General features: G+C 51.2%; 2 protein-coding genes across 3 annotated transcripts; one reads left to right on the plus strand and one right to left on the minus strand.

The window, feature by feature from the left end:
* Positions 1-4615: 4615 nt before the first annotated feature.
* ZIC5 (Zic family member 5) lies at positions 4616-12319 on the minus strand. Its single transcript, XM_058548427.1, has 2 exons — positions 10734-12319; positions 4616-6264 (listed from the first exon to the last, which is right to left on the minus strand). Exons 1-2 carry the CDS (start codon positions 12253-12255, stop codon positions 5822-5824), a joined length of 1965 nt encoding a protein of 654 aa, XP_058404410.1. The 5' UTR covers positions 12256-12319; the 3' UTR covers positions 4616-5821.
* A 9140-nt stretch (positions 12320-21459) lies between these two features.
* On the plus strand, positions 21460-27311 carry ZIC2 (Zic family member 2). 2 transcript variants are annotated; one of them, XM_058548429.1, is made up of 3 exons: positions 21460-23708; positions 25482-25645; positions 25867-27311. In XM_058548429.1, the coding sequence occupies exons 1-3, from the start codon at positions 22637-22639 to the stop codon at positions 26227-26229; spliced, it is 1599 nt and encodes a 532-aa protein (XP_058404412.1). In that variant the 5' UTR covers positions 21460-22636; the 3' UTR covers positions 26230-27311. The 2 variants fall into 2 exon arrangements, with proteins under 2 accessions (XP_058404412.1, XP_058404413.1); XM_058548430.1 differs by having other exon boundaries at positions 21461-23708; positions 25830-25932.
* The last annotated feature ends 677 nt before the right edge of the window (positions 27312-27988 follow it).

Here is a 27988-nt window from a genome sequence, read left to right on the forward strand (position 1 = left end):
TCCGAGTGAACACCACGATGCCATTTCACTTTTGAACTATTGTTTTTGAGTTATGCCATGTGGTCAAAAGGAGCGAGAAGGGGGTTGTTTCCAGGCTCATAAGACAAACGAGTTGCCTTTTCATTGAAATCCCCCCGCGATCCTTGAAAACGGAGTTTAAATGTCACCTCCGCCTTTCTAATGGGCACAGGGCTGGAGGCGACCCTTCAAAGCGCCTGGGTGATAAACGACCCTTATTAAATATGGCCGGGACCGCTGGGAAAGTCCTGCGCCCGGCCAGCGCGCGGAAGAGCGCCCCTCGCTGGAGGGCCCTGGAGAGGCCGGAGCCTCCTCTGCAACCGAGGGGGGCCGGGGCGGCCGAGACCCCAGCCCAGGCTCGGGGCTCGGGGTGGGGGATGGGGGCTGAGGGTGGGGAGCCCGGGTGAGGGGGGGCAGTTGTAATACAACTTCTTATCTGCCGCCCCCAACACGCCCGTGCGCCCCCATCCCCAGAGACGCGGCGTGAAAGGTTGGTGCGTTTCCCCCTGACTTCTTTTTGTCCGTGGCGGAGTGGCGTCTGCAAGTCTGAGCTGCAAAGTTACTGATTTGCAGGCTGCATGTTAAGGCAGCCCATGTAAGTAATTTCTCCCGGCACCCTAGCAAAGGAGAACAAATCGCTGACAAAGGCGAGCGCTTTCGATTCAGCGGCGTCGTTAAGGCAACCCCAAAGTATTCCTCCTATAATAAGTTCCACTTCAAAGGGTTTCTCATTCAGCGGTGACTGCTTCGCACTTTTATTAAGTCCGGGCTTTTTCACTCGGAGGAATCATCTGTTTGGTTATTTTTCATCGTGTTTATTTTTCACCATTCACACAGTACTTGTATTAAATAAACAAAGAACAATCGTTCTGCAAATGAAAGTACTTAGGTGGGAGAGAAGGAAGAGGCACTGGCGCTCTGGCGCTCCTGCCCCTCTCCCCCTTCGTCTAACATCACCCACCCCCACCCCCACTCCGCTTTCTCTCCTCCTCTCCTCATACTTTCTCTCAAGCTAGAAGGTTCTGTGGGGGAATCTTAACAAAAAGTAGATGGAAATACATATATATTATTATATGTCATACATATAATATTATATGTGTAATATTATATGTAATATATATATTTCTGATGAGGTGAAAATTGCGCTAACTTGGCATGAAAGGAAAGGTCAGCGCAACTGTATCTTAATAGAGTGTCTCAAATTGCTGTGGACCCTCTGCCAGCGACTCCTCTGGCCCTGCCCATTGCCATAGCAATCCTGACGCTCCGTGTGGATGTACCATAAAGGCAGTAGTTTGAATTTCAAAGAGCATGCCTTTGAACTTCTCCCTGCCTGATTAGGCACTAGCGTTGTGTGTGAATGTGTGCTCCAGAGTGTTTGTGCATGGGCGTGGGGGGGTATCAGTTTTTGTTCAAGGAGGGAAAGTGGCTGGCAACCCCAGGGTGGTTCTGCTGTGGGCCTCCTTCGCCATCCCTCCAGCTCTGGAAGGGTGGGTTTCCGTGGCCACGTGTCTATTTTGGTAGACTGCTGGTGGACCAGCAAGCGATAGTGTGATGTGACAGGCTGAAAGTATTCATAAGTGTCTGGATTGTTTTGTTTGTCTGTATTCAGCTTTCCTTTCCTCTGACTTAAGGTGATCACTTGAGAAACCAGATTGTCCCCCACCACCACCCCCTGTTGTATTTCCTAACCAGACTGGGATAAAAAAATACTTCAGGCAAACATCTCTTGTCCCATTTTATAATAGGAAAGAGATGATGATAGTTACGTAGGTAGGTAGGTAGGTAGGTAGGTAGGTAGGTAGGTAGGTAGATAGATAGGAAGAAAGAATGAACCACTATGGTCTCAAAAAGCTTCCACAAGATGCAAGATATAAATGACAAGACTGCAATACAAATATGACCTCTACAGATAGTTGGGCCTAGCTTTCAAGGAGTTTGGGCCTCCTCTTTTCCTGTCCCCAGAGCTATCCCTCGTCTGTGGCCATTTCCAACTCCTTAAAAGAATATAATTTCCACCCTCAAGCTCTTTCTTAGATTTTAGGAGCATTAGCTTTATCAAAGGACATCCTGAATGGGGAAAAATATACATAAACTACAAATAACCACGTGTTCGAAGATTCTCCTAGCCTGGAAAACAAAGGTAGATGATTTAAAGTGTGTGCGAAGGCCACGAGGGCCATGATTTGCCTAGGAGAGATGAAGTCTTTGATGATAGCCAACTTAGTGTCAATAAGTGGCTTTCTTTGAGACATATTCAGATGGGAACGTCTTGCCTGCCAATTGCCATAGAAATCTTAACACACCATGAAGATTGTCCAAGCGCCAAGCCTTCCGTTCTGGACTAAATTACTTTGAAGTGGCGCAGGACGGGCAGTGGTCAATTTTAACTCTATAGACTGGACAGAGAACACTGGGAGAGAGAGATTGTGCGTTTTAAAGCAGAAAATAAGAAGGGGAAACTTGTTTTATACACTCTATACAAGGTTCTGCTCATTGTCAGATATCTTTTATCTTTTATATTTCCCATGAATGATTCATGTCTTGGTGGCTTTGTATCACCCTTCTTTTCACAGGAAACTTCATTAGAGAGCTATAAGTTTTCCCATTGATTGGGGCCCTCATTTATGAGTGTTTTTCTCCTTCGTGTGCTGGTTATTGTCATTAGGCTTAAAACAACTCTTTGCAACCTGTTTCACCTTTACTACTTTTAACAAACCTGACTTTTAAAAACCACTATAACCTTTTGGAGAAATGCTTATTGACATTACTACCAATTGTTTTTAACTATTTGCCTTTTATCAGTTTTGTATCAGCTAATAATAAAAGCAAGTAAAGGTTCAGCCTTGTTAATGTGGATAGTCGATTACATCAGTTTAAGCCACTTGGATATTTTGTTGTGAAAGAATCTAATTTCTCCTTAACACCTGCCCAGAAATGCTAAGTTACTTATATCCACTCCACTTCCAAATAAACCTCAATAATATTGGATTCTGATCTCCCCATTACCTGATAGAAGAGGTATTTGATGCCCACTACTCAGCTTCATTCAGGATGTGTTTACCTCAATACCCATCTCAGCTCTTGATTTTGCTTTTACCTCGTGTCTGGAAGCCTCTCTGTCCCTCTATCATTTGCTCATTCTTTTTCACCCTTTTACTTTAGAGGCTAGGCACCAAAGAAATGCTAAAATTTGTTTTTCAGATTCTCACTGATTAGGATCAATAAGGATATTATTAATTTTAACAAATGAATGCAGCAACTCCTAAGATTTATGCTAGCGTTACTTGCAATCTACAGGGCTTAGTCTTCATAAATACATTGTAATTTCTAGATTAGATTGTAAATTAAACCAAGCTGTAAAAATATTTTATTGCTGGGGGAGAGGCTAAGGAATAGAGATCAATGGAACAGACTAATGTTCACTACTTCAGCAACCTGTTCTGTTTGTAAGAGAATGGCAGAGATGTGCCATTATGTAAAACATAAGCAATACATAGGAAGAATACCTTTATTAAAGTTTTTACTTCATAATCACTCTTGCTTTCTTTCTATTGGAGGTACACATTTTCAGTTTTTATTTTAGGTGTATCAGGAACCAATAAATCTGTGGCAGAGTTAACCTATGCATGGCAAAATACATAAAATACATATTCCTTTGTTTCATAATAAATAAACCTGTAGCATAATAAAGAATAGTGCAAACTACCATTGAAAAAGTTGTATAAATAAAACAACTCATTATAAATCAGGAATATTTTGTTCTAATAAGTTTACGATACATAAATTATCCCCCCAAAGTTCATACCTTATCTTATTTTGTCTATTTGAAAGAGCTTTGAAAGTGAATAATATGAAAATCAAATAAACTTTAAAAATGTAGAATTATTTTATATTCAAGTTTTATGGTCTTTTTCTTTATAAAGGAGGGTCTGCATGTTTCATATTCACTGTAACAATCTGAAGACAACATTGAAAGGCTTTCAAAGTGACAGCACCACGCACTGTACTAGTAATATAATAGAACTATAAACTATATATAATCTTGTCAACACAATGCAAAAAAGACATGCAGGAAGAGTCCTGGTTTTCACATTACGTTGTTCATTCAAGTAAGCTTAAAAATATATTTTCCCATTTTCTTTCCTTTTTTTTTTAAATAAACCATGGATCATAAAATGACAATCTTTCACCAAAATGTGTAATATAATTCTTTGGTGTGCTTTGAACTCTTCCAGGAAAAAAAAAGGATGATGTCTGAAAATAAATTAATTCAACTGTACAAATAATAGTGTTCACATACAAATTATTAACAATGACAAGACTACATCAACCACTCACAGCACACAAAACAAATTTCTACAAACCCTGGGGAGGGGTGTCTTCAGGGTCTCTGAGGATAAATTAGTGCTCTTTAGTGTATTGGTATGATGTTTATGATGGACTATATTTTGCACACGAGATGTGTTGTACCAACCGAAAATAAATTGACTAAGAGTTATTGTCCTGGGTCCTTGACCATTTTTATCCTAGCTTGACAGCTCTGGCAAAGGTCACACATTCATCAGTGTTTGGTAGTAACTATAAACCGTTTAAAAATTTTAATATGTATAGCAACTCCCTCCCCTCTTTTAATGTAAATCATACACTTCACACACTGTCATTTTCAAATGGGATAGAGTTCAGTGTGCTCAGTGCTCAGGTGGAAGAAAATGCATTAAAATGCAGTTTCAGCATTGAAAAATAAAGACTTTTTAAAAGGTTGATACAACAGTATAAAAGAGGGGTTAGCCTGTTTTAAAAACAACAGCTTTCCAAAAAAAAATAGGCATGTTGCCAACATCACACCTCCTTAGACTTGCCTGTTAATTTTGGCATCCCAAAAAAACTTAAGATCTAAAACATGGACAGAGTAAAGAGGCAGCATCTGAAATTTCAGATTAAAAAAAAAAAATACCATAGAGGAAGAAGAAAACACTTTCTTCTATTTTATAAAATATCACAGTTTCACAGTTGTCTATTGCAGCAGCCTTTTCTTCTCTCCACTTTTGCTTCAATAATCACAGTAGCACAATATATGGAGATGCATTAAGGTTGCTGCATCATTTCTTTTTCATCATACAAGCAGGGTAATGAAGAAATAATCCTGTATAAAAATACTGTGTTAAGGTGAGATCAGTAATAAAAGAGTGGAAATTAAAAATTACAAGTATTAGAACTTAAAGGGCTTTTACAAATATTTTTGGACACAGGTACAGTCCAAGATCTGTTGGCAATGCAGCAAGTGTGTGGTTTACAATCAAGAGGCCTTTGCAGAATTAGGGCCCAAGGAGGAGGCGAAGAGGCTCCAAAGAAGCCCATGTTATGGTGTCAAAGGCATTCTCGAGGCACTCCAGGAAATGCAGAGGGCCTTGTTGCTGTGTTGAGTTCTGACTTAACGCTCTTTCTCTCCCCTTCTAAAAAATATATATATTGCATCGGCAGTGTGTATCTCAGTTAGCTAATCTCCCCACTCATTTTCCTTGGTACAACATACTCCCAGCCCTGTCCCCCTGCAACATACAAGTCCAGCTTTGTTGTTTTTTTGTTTGTTTTCTAAGAAAAAAAAAAAAAGCCCAAATATCTTAATTAAATTAATTAAATGTACAAACACCATAGGGTTTCATACTGAATAAATAGGGCTAATTAGACCTGGTGGCAAGTCTGAGTCACGGGTTTGTCTCAGGCTCGGCATTGTCTCAGGTTAGGATATGGTCCAAGGACTCCCACTTCTGATTTTACTTATTATTATGACTAATAAATTCTAATGTATCGTCCGCACAACTTCAGAGTTCCCGTACATCTCCTCATCTTCAGACTCCGAAGTGGTTCCGTTGCTGGAAGGTGTGTGGAGGTGGCTGGGGGCCCCACTGGCCTGGCAAACGTACCACTCATTGAGGTTGGTCACCTGAGGGGAGAGAGTGCTAGAGCGACTCCTGGTTGGGTCCAGCACAGGGGACAAGGGGGCACCCACAGGAGTCCCCACTGATGAGTAACCAAAGGCTCCTGGAGAAGGTGGTGGGGACTTGCAGTGAATCTTCATGTGCTTCCTCAGAGAGCTCGGGTGAGTGTAGGATTTGTCACAGCCTCGAATCTTGCAGTAGTAGGGCTTGTCGCTGGTGTGGACATGTGAATGTTTCTTTCGATCACTGCTGTTGGCAAACTTCCTGTCACAGCCATCAAATTCACATTTGAAAGGCTTTTCCCCTGCAACAAAACATAAGAAAAGTTAACAATTGCTTTTCAGAGACTTCTCACTTGAGAGAAATCTTGGAGCAGAAATGAGGAGGCATTTTCCGTTTCTCTTGAAGACCAACTCCCAGCCCAATCCCTCTTCCTAATTCCTATGTTCTAGGAAGCAACAGGGAAGGGATACCCCAGGGATGGATGGGCCTGGTGTCCACTGGCCTGGAGGCTCTCCTTGACCTGGGCTTGTGAGAAGCTAGATGTCAACCCCTGCAGTACCATAGGGGTCAGGGGGACAATGGCTAGCGTATGGTCCAGGATATAACATTGAAACCCAACTAGGACCCGGATGCCCAGGTCCTCACTCCCCTCAGGTCTGTAAATGCAAAAATACAAGCAGATTCCCTGTGAAGATAAAATGATCCTTCCAAAGCCACTTTGGGGTAAGAATATAAGCAAAAGAGAAGAAAAATACATACACTAAATTAAAAGTAAACTGGGGTGGTACAGTAAAATTATAACAAGGGCATTTTGTTTCAGAGTGTTCCCTAGGATTTCACTGATGGGAAAGGAAATGAAATAAAACAGAATTCTGTCCTCTTCAGAAATAAAAGGCACCTGTGCAACACACAATCCCACCACTGGATTTTTTACAAGCCTAGCTGGGCAGAGACTAGGCCCTTGGCCTCTTCGTGCTACCAGCTTTGCTCACAACTTGCAGGGCAATTAAGAGCCTAGCGGAACAGAACCTTAACAAGCATTAACAGAGACCACAAGCCTCAGCCAGAACCTGGCATTTACCTGGCGCCATAGGTAAACCTATTCTAACAGCTTTCTACACTGCTTAATAGTCAAAAAAGATGGACTATTTAGCAGCCTTCTGGCCCATCACCCCTTCAAGCTGCTCTAACCACCCCAGGAACACAATGCCTTTTAAACACAGGGCCCCTAGTCCAGGAAGTGGAAATCCTTAAAAAGACAAGTAGAAATTCAACCCCGCTACACCTTGGCACTAGAAAGCAAGAAAGAAAGACAGCAGGTAACAGTATGAATTTTCCCTCTCACCTTATTATCTACGAACTTGGTGAATTTGAGTCCATAATTGAACAACTCATCTCATACATATTGTTGTATAATATTTTCCTCATATTTAAATGATTTTAAAAATAAAGTTTAATTTCTCCACATTTCAGCAGGTACTCTGGTGACACACAAGGTATAGCCTTCTCCTTGCTTTTCGATAATTTATTAAAAAAACGCAAACAACTATTAGATCAGCTTAGTGCACATAAATTTTTTTGGTGAATTTTCTTATGCAAATATTTCAGTGTAGTTTTTTTCTTTGTTTTGTGTGTGTTTTTTTTTAATTTCAGCAATGATAACTGCTTCAATGCCAATGCCAAAGTATGTTAGCACATCTGAAAGTATTCAGATGCCTGGAGTATAACTTACCCTACTTGGAAATACTGTTTAAAAATGAAATTAGATATTCAAATATACCTCCTACGTTGATCTATAAAGAGAGGAAAAACACAACACAACGATAATCACAACCTTTGAAAATTCTCTGTAGATGAGCTGCAACAAAAACAGTTAATCGATTTTTATCACAACATCAGCTATTTGTCTGGATTTCTGTATTCCACTTTAAGTTGGAGATAATACTAACTTAATATAACAATCTTCAAAAAAAATTTTAATCAGCTTTTCTTCAATATGGAGGCTTAATCGGTTTTATTCACCCTATGCAAATGTGCAATGTTGTTGTTTAGAGATCTCCTGTTTCTGTACAAGCTCCATATCCCGCCCGGATTGTGGAGAACAAACGACCTGAACATTTCAGGCTCCGCCACTGCACATGATAAAGACAAGCAATTAGATCCAGTAGAGAGAGATACGGAGTGGAAAGAAAGAGAAAATTAAGGAGAAAAGAAAGGTGGAGGAAGAAAGTATAAGAAAAAGGAAAGGGTAATAGAACTTCCTATTTTATTCAAGGGGCCTAAGGGTCGTAGTGAGCAAATTCTACCGAACTAGATAGACAGGGTGAGAGACCCCAGCGTTTACTTTCAGATTCTGACACAAAGGCCATGACAGAATTTAACTACTTACAGAGCTTTAGAGAGTAAGAGAACTACGTGTGGGTAACTCCCAGCTCCTACAAGTTCGCTCTCCCTGAGAGAACTCGAGTCCAGCCCAGAGGAAGGTTATAAACCGAAATGGGGGCACGTGGCTCAGGAAATGGGCCTTCGGGAGTGGCCAGGGGATTATTTCCTTTGATCGTTCTGTTCTGGGATCCCAGATAACCCGCAAAAGGGACAGCGGCGTGGGAGGGAGGGGAGTCGGGGATGGTCCCTCTCTGGACACAATGCTCAATGACTAAGTGGCCATTGAGGAACCCCAAAAACACCAGGCGCGGGTTTGAGTACGAACGTGAGGCGCTCGCATCCCTCCCTGAGGGACCCGGCGAGGTCCATGCAGCCACCCCGGGCCGGGCAGAAATGCAACCTTGAGCATGATGTGTAACCAGAAAACAAAATGGCCCTGAGTCCCCTCGGCGCCCGGGGTCTCCTCCGCCCGCCCACCCCCAGGCCGCGCGCACGCCCCCTCCCGGGGGCCACCATGGAGGGGGCAGGAGGCAGCCTGTCCCTCAGGGGCCAGAGAGCTGGGACCCGGGGCAGCTTCCGCGCCATCAATTTCCAATTCCTTGCTTCACGGGGCGGAAACGGCTCTCGGCTGCGAGCAGCTCTCCTTCCCGCGAAGGGAAGGTCCCCTCCTCCTCCTCCTCCTCCTCCTCCTCCTCCGAGGCCCGGAAAGGCGGGAAGGGCCCGAGGCCGCAGGCTCCGCTTTTAGGGGTTCCCTGTGGGGAGGACCTCACCTCGCGCGCCCCCTTCACGGTCCCAGGCCCCTACCCCGTCGGGAAGTGGTGGGCACAGGGGCAAGCAGCTGGCTTAGCGAGCCAGGAAGTTTTTACGAGAGCCTTGTGGGAAGTTTCCGTTTGGAAAAATCATTACGGCAGACTGATCCCGATTAGAAAAGAACTGGGCTGGCGAACGGAGCGCCGGGGAAAACGTACTCCCGGCGCACCATCGGCCGGTCCACAGGAGGCCTGGCAGGTGTCGGCCGACAAGAGCAAGGCCTGGGGCTCCAGCCTTGGGCCACCCTGACCCGGCTCCTCCCGCAGATCCCCTAGTGCCCTCGGGCCCCGCCGCTGCCTCCTCGGCGCCGCAGCGCCGATAAATCAACCAAGTAATTACTGAATGTAAACTCTAGTTACTTAAGTGTCCTCCAAGGGGTAATATTGTCCGTCCCTATAAATCCCGACTGCGCTCGCGCTCACCAGCGCTTCCGCCCAACGCGCTTGTGCGTTCAAAGGGGGCACACGACCCACACAGGAGCCATCCCACCGCCCCAGGCCGCAGCCGCCCTACCCCGGCGCCGTGGCACCCCCAAAGGCAGGGCTTGGCAGTGGGGTGGGAGGGGTCCCCACGGCGCTGGGGGCTTCTCCCAAGTTCCACGGCGGGGTAGGCCCCAACGACTGCGGGAGGCTCTGCAGCTCGCCCGGTCCTCCAAATACAACCTTCTTTAAAAGGAAAAAGCCAGTTTTCTCCAGCACCCTTTAGGGTATGTGTGATAAAATGTGTGAAGGCTTGTGTGTGTATGAAGGTGTATAAATGACGTGTGAGGATGTATGTGGAAGGTGAGTGTGTCAGGGCATATGGGGGTCCCAGCAATGAAAGAGGGGGGTGTATGAGGAAATACAAGTGTGTGAAATTGTGATGTGTATGCACAGGAAGATGTACATGTGGGGTGTGTAACGGTCTGCGTGTGTGTGTGTGTGTGTGTGTGTAGGGGGGAGGTCTCCGGGGGCCCAAGAGCGCACTCCTTTCGAATTTTGCACCCGGAGGGATGGGACCTCGTCCCTTCCTGTAGGGGCCACACCAAGCTGGGCCTGGGGCCCCAATACGGCAGCAAATCCCATGGGCCCCTAGCAGCCCGCTCTTGGGAGCGCAGCGACCGCGAGAGGCCTGACACCAGGCAGGGAGGGAAGAGTCGCCAGGGCGGCTCCGATTCCGGCCCCCCTTCCCCATCGCCCTCCCCAAGTTCCCCGGGCCGGGCGGATGGGGGCTGCCGACCGTCCTGGGCGCCTTCCTGTTCCGGCTGCTGCTGCTTCTGCTCCGGGGCGGCGGCGGTGGCTGGAGCGCGTTGCCGGTCCCGGCGGAGGGGCTGCGGACGCGCCGGAGACTCCACCGTGTGGGAACCCAGCGCGGGGCCTGTGTGTGCTATCGAATTACTTATTCATAGAAAAAAAGGGGGGAGAGAAAAAAAAGAAGTCACATGTCCGGGTTATACGTATGCGAAGAGCAGCAGCAGAAGGAGGGAAAAATTAAGGCGAGCAGGAGGAGGAGGAGGAGGAGGAAGAGAAGCAGCGGCGGAAGCGGCGGCGGCACGGCAAGGCGGCGGCAGCGGCGCGGCCGGGGACAGACACCCACCTGTATGAGTGCGCTTGTGGATCTTGAGGTTCTCGGAGCGCGCGAAGACCTTGCCGCAGCCCGGGAAGGGGCAGGGAAAGGGCTTCTCGCCGGTGTGCACGCGGATGTGGTTGATGAGCTTGTATTTGGCCTTGAAGGGCTTGCCCTCGCGCGGACAGTCCTCCCAGAAGCAGACGTGGCTGCTTTGCTCGGGGCCACCCACGTGCTCCACCGTGACGTGGTTCACCAGCTCGTGCATGGTGCCGAAAGTTTTGGAGCAGGGCTTGGAGCCGCCGGCCGGGGACAGTGGCGGCGGCCCGGCCAGCTCTTCGGGGTCGATCCACTTGCAGATAAGCTCCTGCTTGATTGGCTGCCGCATGTAGCGCAGGAAGGCCCCGGCTGCCCCTGGGAGGTGGGGGTGGTGCTGGTGCGGGTGCTGCGCGGGCGCCTGCGGCGGCGGCGGCGCCGGGGGCGGCGCGTGGTGTTGCAGGTGGGGCCCCGGTCCGGCCGCCGCCGCGGCGGCCGCTGCCGCCGCCAGGTTCAGGTTTAAGTTCACGCCTCCGTAGCCGTGCAGGGCAGCTGCTGCGGCGGCTGCCACAGCCCCGTAGTGCGCATCCCCGGAGCGCGGCGCGAAGGGCGGCTCGGCACGGCCGTACAGCTCTGCCGCCGCAGCTGCCGCCGCCGCCGCCAGCCCCAGGCGCATCTGGCCGTTGAGAGGGTGCGGGTGGCCGCCGGGGGCTCCTGGCGTATCGTGCAGCGCGGGGAAGAGCGCCGGGCCCCCGCCGCCGCTGCCGTCCGGGCCCGCGTAGGTGCCGCTGGCCGAGATGAACATGCCGGCCGAGTGGGGAGGCGGGGCCGAGTGCTGGGGGGAGCCGGTGCCGGACTGCTGCTCCCCTCCGAGCGGGGCCCCGTGCATGGCCGCCGCAGGGGCCGTGGCGGAAAGGTCCCTCCGGAGGACGAAGTCCCTGCTGTGGCCTTTGCCGCTGCTGCCGCCGCCGCCACTGTTGGTGGTGGTGTAGCCCGAGAGGGCAGGAGGAGGAGGGGGAGGGGGAGGGGGTGAAGGGGAGGGAGGAAGAGGAGGGGCTGGGGGCGGGGGCGCGGAGGGCTGCGCGCTGCTGCAGCCCCCGCCGCCGGGGTAGGTGCAGGCGCCAGAGTGCGCGACCGAGGCTGCAGCGCGGACGGCGGCCGCCAGGGCCTCGGGCTGTGCCGGGAGCGCCTGGGAGGGAGGGCTGAGGCCCAGTGCGCTCGCCTGGGCCATGTGCTCGGGTCCGAGCGGAGTGATGACCACGCCGGGGTCAGCGCCCAGGTCCCGAGGGCGGAGGTGCGCGGCCGGGGCGCGGAGTTGGGAGTGGGCGGACGGGCTGGCCAGCGCCGGGAAGCCTGTCATATTCTGAAGCGGCCTGGCCTGAGCTGTTGCCAAATCCGCTAATCTCAGCGCTGGCGAGTTCCTCTTGCTCAAAGGGGGATCCATCAGAACTACACAATCAGACCCATAGACCCTCACTGGGGGAACTTTTTTCCCTCTTCCCGCCTTCAAAAACATGTATATATTGGGCGCTCTTTAACTTCTTTGTCCTGGCCTACTAACTCTGCTTATGCCTGTTCTCACTCTGTCCTCCAGCGATTGGCAGAGCGAACACCACATTTGAGCTGCACAGTGGGACCGAGATTTTGGAAATGGCACGGGTGGGATTGGAGGGAGCCGCGTGATTGGCAGCAGCCGCGGCTGCCCGATTGGCTCCTTTTCAGGCCCTCAGCCCAGCGGGGATCCGCCCCCGGCTCGCGGCCGCGTTCGCTTTCTCTGCGTTCCCCCTCCTCGCCCGAAGCCCTGCGTCCCCGCCTCCCCGGGGATGCCCAAGTTGCACTTGCCGAAAGTTTGTACCCGGCCTGCGCGCGCAGCGCCCCGCGTTCCCATGACGTGGCTTGCGGAGAGCGCGCGCTGGCACGCGGCCGAAGGGCGTCGGGTGGCCAAGTGCTGGCCACCCGCGGGGGGCAAAAGGCGGGGGGTGGGGGAGCCCCAGGGAGCACCCAGCTTCAAAAACCTCTGCCTCGCCGCACCCAGCTCCCGTGCAGCATTCAAACACTTCTGCCTCCTCCCTTGGAACAGCCCTGGGCTGTTCTGTGGGGCACAAGGGCGAACAGATGTACGCCCGTCGTCGTACTTGTAGAGATGATGCTAGAAACTTCTTACTTGGGAAGGACACCCCATCTGCCAAGCGCTCACTAGGGCGCACAGACTGGAGACGGAATGAGGAAGGATATTAAAGTCCTATTGGTTGCAAAACACCAGGTAAAGTCAAAATAAATCTCTCCCAAAAAGAACCGTTTTACCTCGACTTTTTAGTTCATGGAGACCTTTTCAACGTGGTTCAAAGGAGTTGGCACGAAGTGTAATCTTACTGCTCATCGGTTCTAGATCTGCCACTTCCAGTTAGATCTACCGGAAGGGAAAACATCGGACAGCACTTCTAATTTTTGCTTCTTGGAGATACAGTGGCAAGCAGGCCAAACAGCATGTCTCCAGAGGGAAGCGGCTAAATAAACAATACCCTTTAAGCCGAATTTCTCCTTCCGGTCCAGAACGCACTCCACACGTGTGCCTCAGTTTCTTTGAAAGGACCACAAATTAGAATTGATCCAATAAAATAATTATTTTAAAATCAAGCAATATCCTCGCTATTTGTTTACAAATAGAATAACCTTTTACCCTGTTATTGTTTTCTAATAAACTGATCTAACAGAAAGATGTCTTATTTGAAAATCATAAAAACTGGCTTTTTAAAAAAGTGAGCTCCATCCCTTTCAGGTGATTTGCTATCAAATGAGTTTTTCAAAAAAAGAGAAATACGTTCCTGCATCATTTGGGGGGGGGAGGTGACGTCCGCTAAACTTTAGGATTCTTACTGCCGGGAAGTGTCACTTCAGCTTTTAAAAAGAAAGTGTCTTTAAAATGTAGTGATATTCCAAGATGGTCAAAAATTAAAGTCAGGGTTTTTAATTTTTATTGTGCTGCCTGCATAAAATTATTTGTAAAAAAAGTCATAATGACTAAAATGTGATCTTTTTTTCTTTTGGGATACAATAAAACATGTTACCACCTTAGTTTGTTTGCAGGCCAAGTAAAAATAGACTGCATAAAGCTGTCATCTGGGAGATGGTCCAGGGAAGTGATAAGAAATATTTTAAAAAGAACTGATTTGATAGCTCCATGTACATTGGTGTGAACAATGTTTAACAGTGAAGTTCCCTGTGAGCCTTGGGAATGTCATTTCTCTTATAAAACTGACAAGCAAACAAAGAAAATACTACAATCAAATTTCAAAGGGGCCTTTTCTGTAAGTTTCAGTGAAGTTCAAATACAGGGAAATAAAGGCATGAGTGCAAACACAACGAAAAAATTTTAATAAACAACAGTGACAAAATCAACATCTATATTTGGAAAGGACGAGTTTGTCACAATTTTTGTTTCAAAGACTTAAAACATCTCAAGCCAACCAGACAAAGGTGGAGCCGAGGACTGCCATCTCCATGGACACTTTATGGAGAAAGCATCATATTTGGAATTGTCACCACTGTCTTCATTTCCTCTCAGAACACTGCAGATGAGTTTCCTTTATTTGAATTTTTTGGCAATGAGCATCAGTACTTCCATAATGGCAGCTTTGCGTTCAATCCTGCAGGTTATAAGTAAAAACAAAACCAAAAAAAATGAATGAAGAAAGAAAATAAACACAACCTAGCCTTGAATATGGACTGTTGAGCATTTTTATTGTGCAATAAAATGGGTACCTCCACCCCTTTCAAAATAGCTTTTCCTCAAAATTATAACTGCTTTGTTTTATTGAATTGCTGAAATTTAATGGTTTAATGGGTGAAGGCATGAAGGAAAGGCTGTAAAAATGTGAATAATGGTGCAGCAGAGCCGTGTGGAATCTGGAACCCGCCTCCTTGTACCACTCTTGTTAAACACAGCGTGATATGTATCTGTCATCGATTTAATATGTCTTAATTCAAATATAGCTCCCTAATCAATTTCTTTTTATGGAAGCCTTTAAAAAGAAAAGACTTGCTTAGGAAATAATAGAGATTTGGGTGGCGATTGGAAAGAGGGATATTTACAAACTGCATTTAATGAATATTTGCAAATTTATGACCAAACCCAGACCCTAAAAAGATAATTGACTCAGGTAAATCGACTTGAGATGCTAATTCTTAAAAGAAAGAACTGGGAGCAAAATTTCAATCAACACCAATAAGGCGCCAATAAACCGCCTGCCAATTAAAGCTGAGAATAGGCCTAGCTAGATGGTCATCAGGAAGGCTCGCAGTGGATTTCCGGGATTGCCTTTCTTTATAAAAGAGCTTTTTATTTTGTAGACGAGTTTTTTGTTATTGTGATGACCCGCCTGACCCCAGGTGCGCTGTTTCTTTTTCAAGCCGTTTGGGAGCCAAATCAAACCCCCTTAACATCCCGAGTTTCTAAGGACCCAGTAACTGTGTCACACTTCCTAAATAAACACCAACAATTTCCAGGGCGTTGAAGAAAATAATACTCGTTTTGGGTTTTTAAATTTTTTTTAAAAGCAGGGGGCTATGGAAGTCGTTATGCCTGTTGTTCTGTGGATTTAGCCCCATATTTCCGCAGTAATACTGGTCGTCAGGGCCGATCCTCAAAACTTTTGCAGCGAGGTGCTAGTGAGGGGGCAGCAACGCGGCAATCCGTGGAAATGCCCTTTCTGGGGTCAACAGGTGTTCCTGGGGGAACATCGATTTCCAGACCTCACTGTTGCACCCCGAACCCCAACCTCCTCCCAGCCCCAAACAAAGGCGCGAGGGGGCTGGGAGGTACACTAAACGCGAAGCTGGCCGGAACCCGGCGTCCACACCGCGCTCACTGCCTGGAGACAACAGGAGCGGTCTCTGGGGATGCCCAGGCGGCGCTTACGGCTTTTCGCTGCGCGGAGCGGGGCCGGAGGCTCCCCGGTGCCCTCCCTTCGTCACTGAACCCAGCCAAGTTTCCTTGCGACGGGTGTGGGCAATTAATAAACTCTAAAGGAAGTGAATTAGACACTTCCTGGCTTTTGAGCCTTTGTTTGATTGTTTCTGCAGGCGGGAGGAGGGGGTAAACTGGGGACGGTGAGGTGGACAAGAAAGGAACTGAGGGACCCACGGAGCTGCCTTTTATTGTCCTTGAAATGGCTTTACGTCTCTCGCGTCCCGCGCGGTTTCCGCGAAGCGGCCTCCTTGCAGAAGGGCTGGGTGCCCGGAGAGTTTGGAGAGCCTAGTGTCATTTGGCCCGCTCCGGAGGCAGGTTCAAGGGCGAACAGGGTGCCCCGAGTTACCCGAGGGATCGAAGGACTTTTGAAGCCCAGCGCAAGGGCGCCAGTGGGTGCTCAACTGGGAGGAGGAGGGTTACTAGCAGACACTGGAAAGGGTGGGGTACACTCAGACCCCTCTAAAGGCAGGGGGAGATTGGCAAAGGGGCCCACAAAGCTGCATTTCAATTGAGCTTTTTCACGGCTGGAAGTGATGAGGAATTTGGGTTCAAGGGCTTTTCCCAAATCAGGCTCGCCAGGCATCTAGGCCGGGAGAGTACCCGGCCACCTCTCCCGGCCGCCTGCCCGGCTTGCACTCGCCAGGGATCAGATCCCCACCTTCCTGCCCTCACCACTTGGGATCTGACCCCGTGGGAGCCGCGACCTGGCTCAGGGGCCTTGGGTGCCCCAAAGCACCGCGCAGTGCGCAGCCCTTTGGGCGCCTCTCCGAGACTTGCCTCTCCATTCCGCACTTCTGAGCTCGAGCTGAATCCTCAGGCTTCACAGATAAGCCTGGGGCTAAGAATAACCAAAAATGTGCTTCTTGCTAGAGTTTATGATCCCGGTCCCCGTGTATATGGACTTAATGAGGATTTTTAAAAAGCAGAAAATTAGGGCTGTGTGGCCCTGAGCAAAACGTTGGTTTGGAGTTGGTTCGTTTGTTTTGGATAGTCAAGAATTGGACTTATACCATGTCCACCTGACCTTAATGGTTAAAAGCCCTTGAAAAATTACGGCTCTCTTTACTTCCCCACTACTAAAAAATAAGTTGAGTAAAATTGGCCTGTCATCAAATATTCTCATTTGGTTATCAATCATTTTTACCCTCAGAGATGAGGGTTGTTGGAGAATGGCCTTTGACCCATTAGGGTTGGCAATTTCTTGGGAAATGCCTAATTGTTGTGTTTTAAAATATGCTTAAAAGGTCAAAACAGGAACCACAAAACTCCCTATGTGTTCACGGTTCATATAATCACTCAATATTTATTTATATTGGCTCCAAGATGTACTGCTCCTCTCCTTCATTCTTTATCCTTTAGGATGTTTTTGGATGGGGGTAAGGGAGGAGCAGAGGATGTGTGTGTGTGTGGGGGGGGAGGTTTTAGTCTCAAATTTCGTGAGTAGTTCCCCCCACTCCACAGCCCTTCCAATATCTATACTTCAATATTTGAAGAAGCTGTTAAGATAAATCAAATAGTGACACGTTGATGGATTTACTTGTGTAAGCAATATGGTTGACATATGGCATTGTTATTTATGAATGACAGCATAAATTGTATTACAAAGTCTACTGCAATAATACGGCAGTTTATTGGAAAGCTGCTCCCCTGTCACCAGTATTCAACTTCCCTGGATATAGTTCGCCTGAGAGCCCAAAGGACAACGGTCCTCAAAATAATTAAACACATTTATGTAAGCTAATGCCTCCTGTTTTTTGTATTTGTTTTGTTTTGCAGCAGTAGAAACACTCCCATCAGAGGAAAGAGGAGACAAAGTAAGGACAATTAGTTCTCTTCCTTTGGCAAAACCACAACCACTGTCACAGAAATGTTGGCTTCTGTTTGTTTGTTTTTTTTTCCTAAGTCCCTAAAGACAAATACACAAACATTTGCATGCCTATCACTGAACTGCTGGTGAGCATATATTTTATATAGAGACTTTTTATAAGCCCGGTTACAGAACAGTAAATTTTAACTGTAGAAAGAAGAGAAGTTCTATTAGCAGACTGGAGAGGGTCTTATCCTATGATAACTCCCCACGTCCACTCAACCTCCCCCTTCTTAAAAATGGTATTTAAAAGTTACAACATTGGCTGAGATTTTCACGATTTCCTCTTCTTTTACATTACAGATTTCCCCTTCTTTTACATTACACTTCTCTAAAGCTCTGACAAAGAACTTTTGTTCTAGGTGGGTTTTCCAGAGAGGGCTCCCCCACCACACATGTGGTCCTTCACGGGTCACGGCCTCCCAGCCCAGGAGTGGCTGAAAGGGCTGAATTAAAGGTGATCTGCAACTTAATATCCTGTTGATGATCTTGTTGAATTTATGAGTCTGTGATACAGAGGATGGTGATGAAATCCTGTGAAGTCCTGATTTTTTGTCTCGTGTACACAGCTGATTCCACATTTGTTTCTCCCATCTCTTCCCCCATTTTCGTTCCTTTCCTTGAAGAGAAAATTAAAAATTTGAATGGTATGGCCACCGTGTGTTTCTACTTTCCAATTTAAAGGTAGGTTTTGTTTGCTTGTTGGTTTTTGGCTTCTCCTGGCCAGCAACATATACCTATGTGTGTATGAGAGTATGTCGTGTGTGCATATACATTGTTTTTATTTATACGTACAAAAAATACTCATCACACTACAAATCAGTCAACTGTTCAGAGGCCCACAAACCGCAACGAGGCGCCCGGGTGTTTGATGGGATTTTCTGTTTTTTGAAGACAACTCGAATTTTCTGTCGCGCTGTCATTTCTTCCACTTGCCGGGAAATGGACGCCAGCCCGCGGGCCCAGGGGCCCGCCAGGCAAGGCCATCCACTTACTGCAAAGCCCCGACTCTCGCCAGCCCGACACAGGTTCTGGAGATCTCCAAAGAACAATTTTGGAAAACTTACGAAGAGTGGACATGTTTGCCTGATGAACACAGTTGTGGGTCCCGCGGGTCTGACACGGCCACGGGTCGTTCCAGAAACCTGTTGAAAAACTGAACTCACTCGCATGTTGCGGAAGGCGCTTGGCCGCTTTTTATCCTTCCGCCAAGGAACCCAAATCTACTTTTGAGGCAATGACTCTGAAAGCCTTTGCAGGGGTTTTCCCCCCCTTTTCTTTTTCTTGCTTTCTTGCGCGCGCTCTCTTTCTTCCCTTTCCTTCCTTAAAAAAAAATACTGTTATGAAGGAAAAGGCTTTTGCGGTTTCTAGAGAAATAAAGCACTTCTAAGAGGGGACGGCGACGTGACTTTGAACTTGGCTCAGCTCCTCTGTGTCCTGCAGAGAGAAGAGAAGTGGAGCCGGGAAAGAATAGCTAGGAGGGCCCAGCCCGCGGGGTCTCCGGCGGGAATTAAGGAGTCTGCCCCACCACCCGACCGCGCGCGGCCCCGGAACGCAGCGCCGGCGAGCGCCCAGCCGCGCCGGCCCGGCCCGCGGGCGCTGCCCAAGAGCAATCAAAGCGAAAGGAGAGAATGGGGCAAGGAGGAGAGGGACAGAGGAGTGGGGAGGGGGCGAGAAATGGAAAAGGAGGAAAACTTGAAGTCTGATGGCTTGAGAGAAGGAAGGGAAGTGAGGCTTGCGGATGTGCGGGACTGCTATTCTCAGGACCAATCTCTAAGAAAGTATTTTCTTTTGGAAATATTTTGGAGTAAGCTTTGCCAATTATTCTCCCATCCTCCATAGAAATTAATGAATAAAGTAAACAAGTGTGAAAGGCTGTGCATTGGGCAATTTTTTATCGATTCCATGTAGCAGGGCAGCCTCTCTGCCTGGAGATTTTCTCCTTGCTCTCTGGCGCTCTCTCAGGTCCCTCTCTGCGTAGGGGGGCAGGTTGGCATTTGCTTCTCCCCCTCCTTATACAGAAGGAGGTGGGTGGAAAAGAGGAACATTTCCGCCTTTCAGGGAATGCGAGAATCTCCAGCTTCCAGGCAAACTCCCGGGCTTTCAGACAAGATGCCGGTCTCCCTCCTTCTCGCGCCCCCACCCCCCACCCATGGCAGGGAAGGGGGTTGGACAGCAGGAGGGCACAGGGCCCCTTATGCAAGGAGCTGCGGCCAGCTCCGACCTTCAGAGATCCGCTTAAGCCGGCGGAGGCTGACTGTGCCGGCACGAGAGAGCCTGGGATCTGCCAGCAATAGCGAGCTAGAGCTGTCTTCCCGCGTTTTTGTTGATTTCATTTCAACATGAAATTTTGAAGAGCATGTTTTCTCTTACTTGAATTTTATTTCAACTCCCAGAGATTTGTATATCGAGGCAGATCTCCACACCAGCTAGGCGAAGAAAGACGCTGGCCTCAGGCCTTCCTCCATTCACACCTCCGCAGCCTCCGGGCCCGCCGTTCTCTCTTCTGCTACCCCGGGAGCGCAGGCTTTCCGCGGCGGGACAGGAAACGTCCGCGGCAGCCAACCAGCGTCCGGGGGGCGGCCGGAGCCCCAGGGCTGTGAGACAGGCTCGGCGTGGCTCAGGGAGCAGCCTCGCGGCCCCGCCACAGCCCGAGAGGGATGTTCCTCGCTCCTGAAGGAGTGATAAATATCTTCTAGAAGGTTTAAGCCCTACCAGTCTGGAGATTTCTTCTCCGGAGGCCCTGAGCCTGACCTGCGGCCACACTCCAGCCTAAGCCTTGCGTGGCCGCGCGCCTCGGGCGTCCCCACACTTCCCACCCCACCGTGGCAGCGGCCCGGGCTTCTGGGCATCCACCCCGAGGGTGACATTGTCTTTAAACGACTTCCAAACAACCCCCTCCCTCGCGGGGGCCCCTGCCCAGTGTTTACTGCTTTAACCGGAGCAGAATGCGAGCGGCGGGAGAGCGAAGGCGCCTAGCTGCTGGTGGGGGCAACGGCCGGGGAGGGAGCGGCATCTGGGTGAGCGTCCAGAGTGGAAGGAAGGAGCATGTCTGGCTTTATCTAGGCCCAATACTGCACCTGTGTTTTCAATACCACAGAACAACTTTACAAAGTCGGGGGAGGGGAGGCTAGGGAGCGTGCCAGCCGGGCAGCAGACCGGCCCCCGGGCCGCTCCCCGCCGCGCGCTCCCGGAGGGGCCCCGGGCCTGCAGTGTCCGGACACCCGGAGCCTCCGGCCCCGCCACCCGCGTGCTAGCCACGTTCTCGAGCGACCAGGGGTGCCCGCTTTCGTGCCCTCCGGGAGCGGCTCGGGTCCACGGGGAGTCGGTGGCCTCTGCGGAAGGGCGCGAGTGCAGGGCGCCATCCCCTCCCGGCCAAGCCAAGGGCGCCGTGACCCCGCGGCCCGGGCCCGCGCTACGCCGGGTGCCCGGCTCCGGGCAGCGCCACGGCCAGCCGGGAGGAGGAGCCGCAGCGCCGGGCGGGCGGGCGAGGACCGGGAGGCTTGCAGGCCGGGCCGGCTGCCACGTTCAGCAGAGGCCGGGGCTGCGGGGAGCTTCGGGGGCGCCGGGGAGGAGGGGCCGACCGGCCGCGGGGCGGGGGCGCCGGATTGACGGGGCCTCGGCGGCCAATGGCGGCGCCGGGGGGGCGGGCGGGGCGTGAGCCGCCGTGAAAGGGGCGGTGTGACCAGGAGGACCGGCCTGGAGTCCGAGGGAGGGAGGGAGAGAGGCCGAGGAGGGAGAGAGGCCGGGGAGGGAGAGAGGCCGGGGAGGGAGACGCGGGTGCGAGGGGGAGGGGAGAGGAAAAGGAGGAGACAAAATATAAAAAATAAAAGTCTGCGGCGTCGGCGGCGCCCACTGAAATAGAGGCGGAGGCGGTGGCGAACCCAGCCCACCGCAGCCCAAAGTGGGGAACCTGCTTTGGCCCCTTCGCGTTTGCTGGGGCCGCGGGTTCCGCTCCGTCCTCGCGGGTGCGGCCGTCCGCTCCGGGTCCAGCGCCCGGGACCGACCGGAGAGAGAGAGGGAGCGAGCTAGAGATCACTTTTTTATTGTTATTGTTTTTCAGCTCAGCCTCCCCCTTCTCCCCTCCCCTACTTGCCTTCTCCCCTCCCACAGCCCACTTCTCCCCACCTCCTCCTCCCGCACAACTTAAAGAAAGAGGGAGCGGCGCGGCAGCTTCCTTCATCTGGGGGAATTCGTGGCCGCTGCAAGTTTCCTACGCGAGGCGCAGTCAATGCCAAGCACGGAGGACGAGGAGGGCTAAACACCGGGGCCGCGGCGCCGAACAATACCCGCCGCGCGCGGGGCGGCGCGAGTAGGGCCGTGGGGGAGGGAGAGGGCGCCCGGCCTCCGCCAGCCGCTCCAGCGCCCCCGCCGCGGTCAGGTGGAGTCGCGGGCGCGCCAGGCCGGTGCGCCGAGCGCAGAGTTCGCCTCAGTCCTCTCCTCGCTCGCCTGCCTGGCCCGCGCACGGCCGCCGCGCTCCCGCACCGTCGCCTCGCCGCTGCTGCGATTTCATTCTGCGAGCGCCGCTTGGCGCTGCCGGGCCCCGGGTCCGCGAAGCGTACGAGCGAGTGAGTGTGTGCTTGCGCGCGCGGGTGCGCGCAGGGGTGGGGGCCGCGGCGCTGCGCTCGCCCCCCGTCGGCCCCCCTCTCGGCTCCGCTCCCCACACCTCCCTCCCGCTCCCTCCTCCCGCCCGCCTCCCCTGCCCTGCCCGCCCGCCCCCGCCGCAGCTCCTTTAATACACTTTGGTTCTCCTCCTGGCTTTGGACTCTTCTCCTCCTCCACCTCCTCCTCCTCCTCCTCCTCCCGCGCCTCCGCCGCCGCCGCCGCCGCCTCCTCTTCCTCTCCGCGCTTTCGCTCCGCGCCCGGCCGCCCGAGGCAGATCCAGGCGGCGGCGGAGGCGGCTGGCGCAGGAGCGCGGCTCCCGGGGCTGAAGCCGCCACCACCACCGCCGCCTGTGCCCGGAGCCGGGCGGCCACTAGACGCACCGCGCGCGGGGCGGGCGTGGGAGCTGAGGAGGCGCGGGGCTCGCCAGGGCCGGCGGGGCGGGCGGACGTGCTGGCCATGCTTCTGGACGCGGGGCCGCAGTTCCCGGCCATCGGGGTGGGCAGCTTCGCGCGCCACCATCACCACTCGGCCGCAGCGGCGGCGGCGGCGGCCGCCGAGATGCAGGACCGCGAACTGAGTCTGGCGGCCGCGCAGAACGGCTTCGTGGACTCGGCGGCCGCGCACATGGGCGCCTTCAAGCTTAACCCGGGCGCGCACGAGCTGTCCCCGGGCCAGAGCTCGGCGTTCACGTCTCAGGGCCCCGGTGCCTACCCTGGCTCCGCCGCAGCTGCGGCTGCCGCCGCTGCGCTTGGGCCCCATGCCGCACACGTCGGCTCCTACTCTGGGCCTCCCTTCAACTCCACCCGGGACTTCCTGTTCCGCAGCCGAGGCTTCGGGGACTCGGCGCCCGGCGGCGGGCAGCACGGGCTGTTCGGGCCGGGAGCAGGCGGCCTGCACCACGCGCACTCGGACGCGCAGGGCCACCTCCTTTTCCCCGGCCTCCCGGAGCAGCACGGGCCTCACGGCTCTCAGAATGTGCTCAACGGGCAGATGCGCCTCGGGCTGCCCGGCGAGGTGTTCGGGCGCTCGGAGCAGTACCGCCAGGTGGCCAGCCCGCGGACCGACCCCTACTCGGCGGCACAGCTCCACAACCAGTACGGCCCCATGAATATGAACATGGGTATGAATATGGCAGCGGCCGCGGCCCACCACCACCACCACCACCACCACCCTGGTGCCTTTTTCCGCTACATGCGGCAGCAGTGCATCAAGCAAGAACTCATCTGCAAGTGGATCGACCCCGAGCAGCTGAGCAACCCCAAGAAGAGCTGCAACAAAACTTTCAGCACCATGCACGAGCTGGTGACCCACGTCTCCGTGGAGCACGTTGGAGGCCCGGAGCAGAGCAACCACGTCTGCTTCTGGGAGGAGTGTCCGCGTGAGGGCAAGCCCTTCAAGGCCAAATACAAACTGGTCAACCACATCCGCGTACACACAGGCGAGAAACCCTTCCCCTGCCCCTTCCCGGGCTGTGGCAAGGTCTTCGCGCGCTCCGAGAACCTCAAGATCCATAAAAGGACCCACACAGGTAACCGCGGGCCGCGACAGGGACGGGGTGCGGAGGGGAGAGAGGCTGCGGTTGGTTGGTTGCGAGAAACGGGCCGACCGCCAGCCTCTGCCCTGGAATGGGAGATGTTTTGTGTGTGCGAGTGAGCCAGCGGCTTGTTTTTGTTGGAGAATGGAAGAATATTATTGGGCCGAGTTTTTCCATGTGCGGAAATTGAGTTTTAAATGATCAGTGTAACATCAAGTGCGTGCTTTGGGTGATGCAATTGCTTCGTTTGCTCAGGCCCAGTTAATAATTTCCGTTCTAACTAGAACGCACAAAATAAAACTGCTCTCCAACTCGGTGCCCGGGAATCGAGCCTAGAGAGGATTTTGCCAGCTTGTCTGACTGTGCTTTTCTGCTCCGGCTGTGTCTGTGTTTGAATGGCTTGTGTGTTTTCCCACTTCTTTTATTCGGGGTCCAAACGTCCTTCCCGCGACTGTTTCCCATTAAATGAGTCTGGTGTGAGCCTAAGTGGTAAAGCATTTCTCGTTTTTAAAGCCCATCTCGAGGTGGGTCGCGGGGCTTTACGGTGGCTTCGCAGCAGTTTGTGAAATTCCCTAATGGGCACCAGACTCTGCGATTCCAAACTTGGACCAACACCCGGTCAGCGAGAGCCCGGGGCAGCGCGGCCCCGCGGGGCAATTGCGTGAGAAGAGAGAGCCGCAAAAGAACGTGCCTCTCGCCTCATAGGTTATTCATCTATGACCAGGTCCCAGCCAAAATCGTGCCAGACGATTTCCTAAAAGAAAGCCAAATGTTTTAGCAACTTCCCTCGTCAATATTTACTCCGAAGTGGGGATGCGCCAGCGGCCTATTGTTCTCTTCCGGGAAGGGAGGGAGCCGAGGTGCGAGACAAGCTTTTAACAAGGTTTAAAATTTGAGAAATTTATTTGCATGAAATGCTCGCTTTCGAGTCCTGTGTCTGAGCGGATGTCTTTAAAAAACAATTTAGGTGCTAATGGAATTTAACGTTAAATGGTCCCCTTTCCAAGTGGAACGATGTTTGAGTTCTCACACCTCTAAATGACTCCAGGCATTTGGAATTCTGGCAACAGGATGCAGGGACCGCCAGAAAATTAAACAGGGAGATTTTGAAAGCCTTTGCTGATGCCCCCACCCCCACTGCCCAGCTTGTGCCTCTCTGTAATCGCTAGATGCTGCCTTATCTCTAATATTTACCCTTTTCCCCAACTTATTTTTAAAAGACTGGAAGTGAGTCTAGAATCATGGTTCATTCAATTTGCAGAATTTTGGATGAAAAACACTGGCTCAGTCACTATCCACAGCCCGGTCCCCCAAACAACACACAGCAACTCCAAATGTAATTGCCTGCTGGCCCCAGAGAGAGACCGACAGCAGCCCAGCAGCCTGTGTGATTTTGATAATGCCCCAAATATTTTGTCAAAATAACAGCTTCTCCGTGGCGAGACCAACTTCTTAGAAGCTGTGAGTCCAAGAAGCTCTATAGAAAGGCGGGCAGGGCCGGATGCCACCCCAAATTTGTTATAAATTTGAGGAAATGGGCGCCAGTCTGGAAGAAAGTAAAATATGAAATAAGTGAGGAGGACTGTCAGGTAGAAAGGCAGTTAATTTCGTCTTAGTTCTGCCACGGAGGGGATCCGATCTGTTTAAGGGACCCAGGCCCTTCTCGCCCCTTTCCACTTCGCTGCGGCTTTGCCCCCTCCAGGGTGGGTGGGGGTTGCGGGGGGGCTCTGGGCGTCGGCAGCAAGCGCCCATGTTTGCGGTCCACAGGGGAGAAGCCGTTCCAGTGTGAGTTCGAGGGCTGCGACCGGCGCTTCGCCAACAGCAGCGACAGGAAGAAGCACATGCACGTCCACACCTCCGATAAGCCCTATCTGTGCAAGATGTGCGACAAGTCCTACACGCACCCCAGCTCGCTGCGGAAACACATGAAGGTACCACCGGGGAGGCCGGGAGGAGGACGCGGTGGCCGGCCAGCGGCGCCGGCTCACGACCAGCCTGGACAACCTCTGCTGGCCTGGGAAGATGAGGGTTCCCGGGGCCAGGGCGGCGGGGTGCATTTCAGGGGGTGCTCCCCCCCCGGGGGCCTGGCACCACAGCAGCTGCACTCACACCCAGTCCCCTTTGGTCCCCCCTCCCGGCTTTTGTCTTGCAGGTCCATGAGTCCTCCCCGCAGGGCTCGGAGTCCTCCCCAGCCGCCAGCTCCGGCTACGAGTCATCCACGCCCCCTGGGCTGGTGTCCCCCAGCGCCGAGCCCCAGAGCAGCTCCAACCTCTCCCCGGCAGCGGCGGCGGCGGCGGCGGCGGCGGCGGCGGCGGCAGCAGCAGCGGTCTCCGCGGTGCACCGGGGTGGAGGCTCCGGCAGCGGCGGCACGGGCGGCGGCTCCGGCGGTGGCGGCGGCGGCGGCGGGGGTGGCGGCGGGGCGGGCGGCGGGGGCGGTGGCAGCGGCGGCGGGGGCAGCGGGACAGCCGGGGGCCACAGCGGCCTCTCCTCCAACTTCAATGAATGGTACGTGTGAGGGGCCGGGGCCTCTCTCCCTCTCCCAGTCCCCACCCTGGCGCAGCAGCCCTCCCGATGGCGAACGGCGAGGGCACCCTGTGATCTTGTTGTTAAAATTATGAATCTGATTTTTATGATAATGATTTTACCAGCAGAAGGATTTTTTAAAGTTTTCTTTTTTTTTTTTTAATAATCTAAGCATGAAAAGCAAAAATATCCTTTCCGGAGTCTCTGAAACTGAAAATATAAAATAAGAAATAAATAAAAAAAAACCCGTAAAAATATTGAACCAAACCCCTTTTGCCTTCCCCCAGGCCCGCTTTCCCTCCCACCCGGTTCCCAGTCTTCTGACAAACTGTGTACATAGCGGACTCCTCCTTCCTTCTCCGAGGTGGTTTTAATGGCTTCTTGGTGTATAGAGAAGTTTGTCCATTTGTAACTCCGGATTGTGTTCCTCCCTCCTTTCTTCCCTTGCCTTCCCTTCCCTAAGTAATGGGCTTTTTCTTTTCTCTTTTTAGTTTACCCGGTTTCTTTTTAAGTAATGTGGAAGAAAATGGTTTATTTTGTATTGTGGTATTGAATATTGTGTTCCTTTTTATGAGGCAACTTGATTGTAAACTTCATGCAACTATAGACTGGAAAAAATGAGCCGTGCCAAAGTCTCCCTTCTGTTTCTTCAACACACGGATCCACAGCACACACATACACACCACCACCACCAATGCTTGTGAATGTATTTTTTTGTTAGCTGGGTTTACATGTGATGTTTTAGTGCTTTTGCAAGTTCAATTTGTTAGTTCCTGTATGAAAGATTGTGGGGGGAAAATAAACGTCGTGCCATTAGCTTTTTCCATAATAACATCCTTCCTTCTGTAAATACCCGTTGCCATATTTATCCATTTGTAATTAAATTATGGTATTAACTTGCTACAGAGGAAACAATATTTATAAAGAATGTTTCTTAACTATAAATATGTACAATTGTGGGCATAAACTGTTTCAGAATTTTTTATTTGAAGGTTTTAAGTGGTTTGATCATTTCTTGTGATATGTTTTGAGAGTAATGCATACAGAAATATAATAAAATGTGTTGAAACTGCATGAACATACTATTTTTTCTAGCAAAGTTATTAAAGAAAATGGGAAGAAGGCAGCTGAGGGTTGACACAGGTATGGATCAGCTGCCTGAATGAATGGGAGGCACCACCTCGAATTCTGGGGAGAAAGGTGTGTGTATGCATAGAAACAGGGCCAAACTGCCCCTTTGGCAGAAAGTCTCAAAATTATTTTCAAGGTCCTTTGTTTCGTTGCTGAGAGTGAATTAAATTTTTGGAAAGCCCCTGTGAGGAATGGCGGCAAGAACCTTCAGAGTTTCTAATGGCTCCATTATCTAAGGGAATGCCTTTCTTTCAGCTATTTGGACTGGATCTAAGAGCGCTAAACATTTCCTTATTCTTTGTTTTCCCTCTTCCCTGCCCCCTTTCCTCTCCGTCCCTCTGAAAAGCTGAGGTACAGTTATTTTTAATTGCATGTTTAAAACTGAGCCGAGTACTTTGTTTTTGAACTTGGCCCAATGATTATAGTTTAAGGGCCCTTTTCTACCAAAAGTTTTTTCTTGAAATTTTAAACGGAGAGCTTGCTTGGGAAATCCTGCTTATCTGGACAGCTGCTGCACACCAATAAGCAGGATGTTCAAGAGAAGAAGGTGATAGAACACATTTTAATTTAGGAAAGAACAAGCTGTTTGGCCCAAAATGAAAGAGAACTACTTGTAGAAT

This window comes from Diceros bicornis, chromosome 9, assembly GCF_020826845.1.
Source record: "Diceros bicornis minor isolate mBicDic1 chromosome 9, mDicBic1.mat.cur, whole genome shotgun sequence".
Classification (NCBI taxonomy): domain Eukaryota; kingdom Metazoa; phylum Chordata; class Mammalia; order Perissodactyla; family Rhinocerotidae; genus Diceros; species Diceros bicornis.

Excerpts from the sequence above, each read along its gene's own strand:
- ZIC5 (XM_058548427.1), bottom strand. The coding sequence starts at position 12,255 with ATGTTTTTGAAGGCGGGAAGAGGGAAAAAAGTTCCCCCAGTGAGGGTC. Across the intron at positions 6,265-10,733 it reads CCACAAGCGCACTCATACAG|GGGAAAAGCCTTTCAAATGT; the intron begins GTGGGTGTCTGT and ends GTTTTGTTGCAG.
- ZIC2 (XM_058548429.1), top strand. The coding sequence starts at position 22,637 with ATGCTTCTGGACGCGGGGCCGCAGTTCCCGGCCATCGGGGTGGGCAGC. Across the intron at positions 23,709-25,481 it reads CCATAAAAGGACCCACACAG|GGGAGAAGCCGTTCCAGTGT; the intron begins GTAACCGCGGGC and ends TGCGGTCCACAG. Across the intron at positions 25,646-25,866 it reads CGCTGCGGAAACACATGAAG|GTCCATGAGTCCTCCCCGCA; the intron begins GTACCACCGGGG and ends TTTGTCTTGCAG.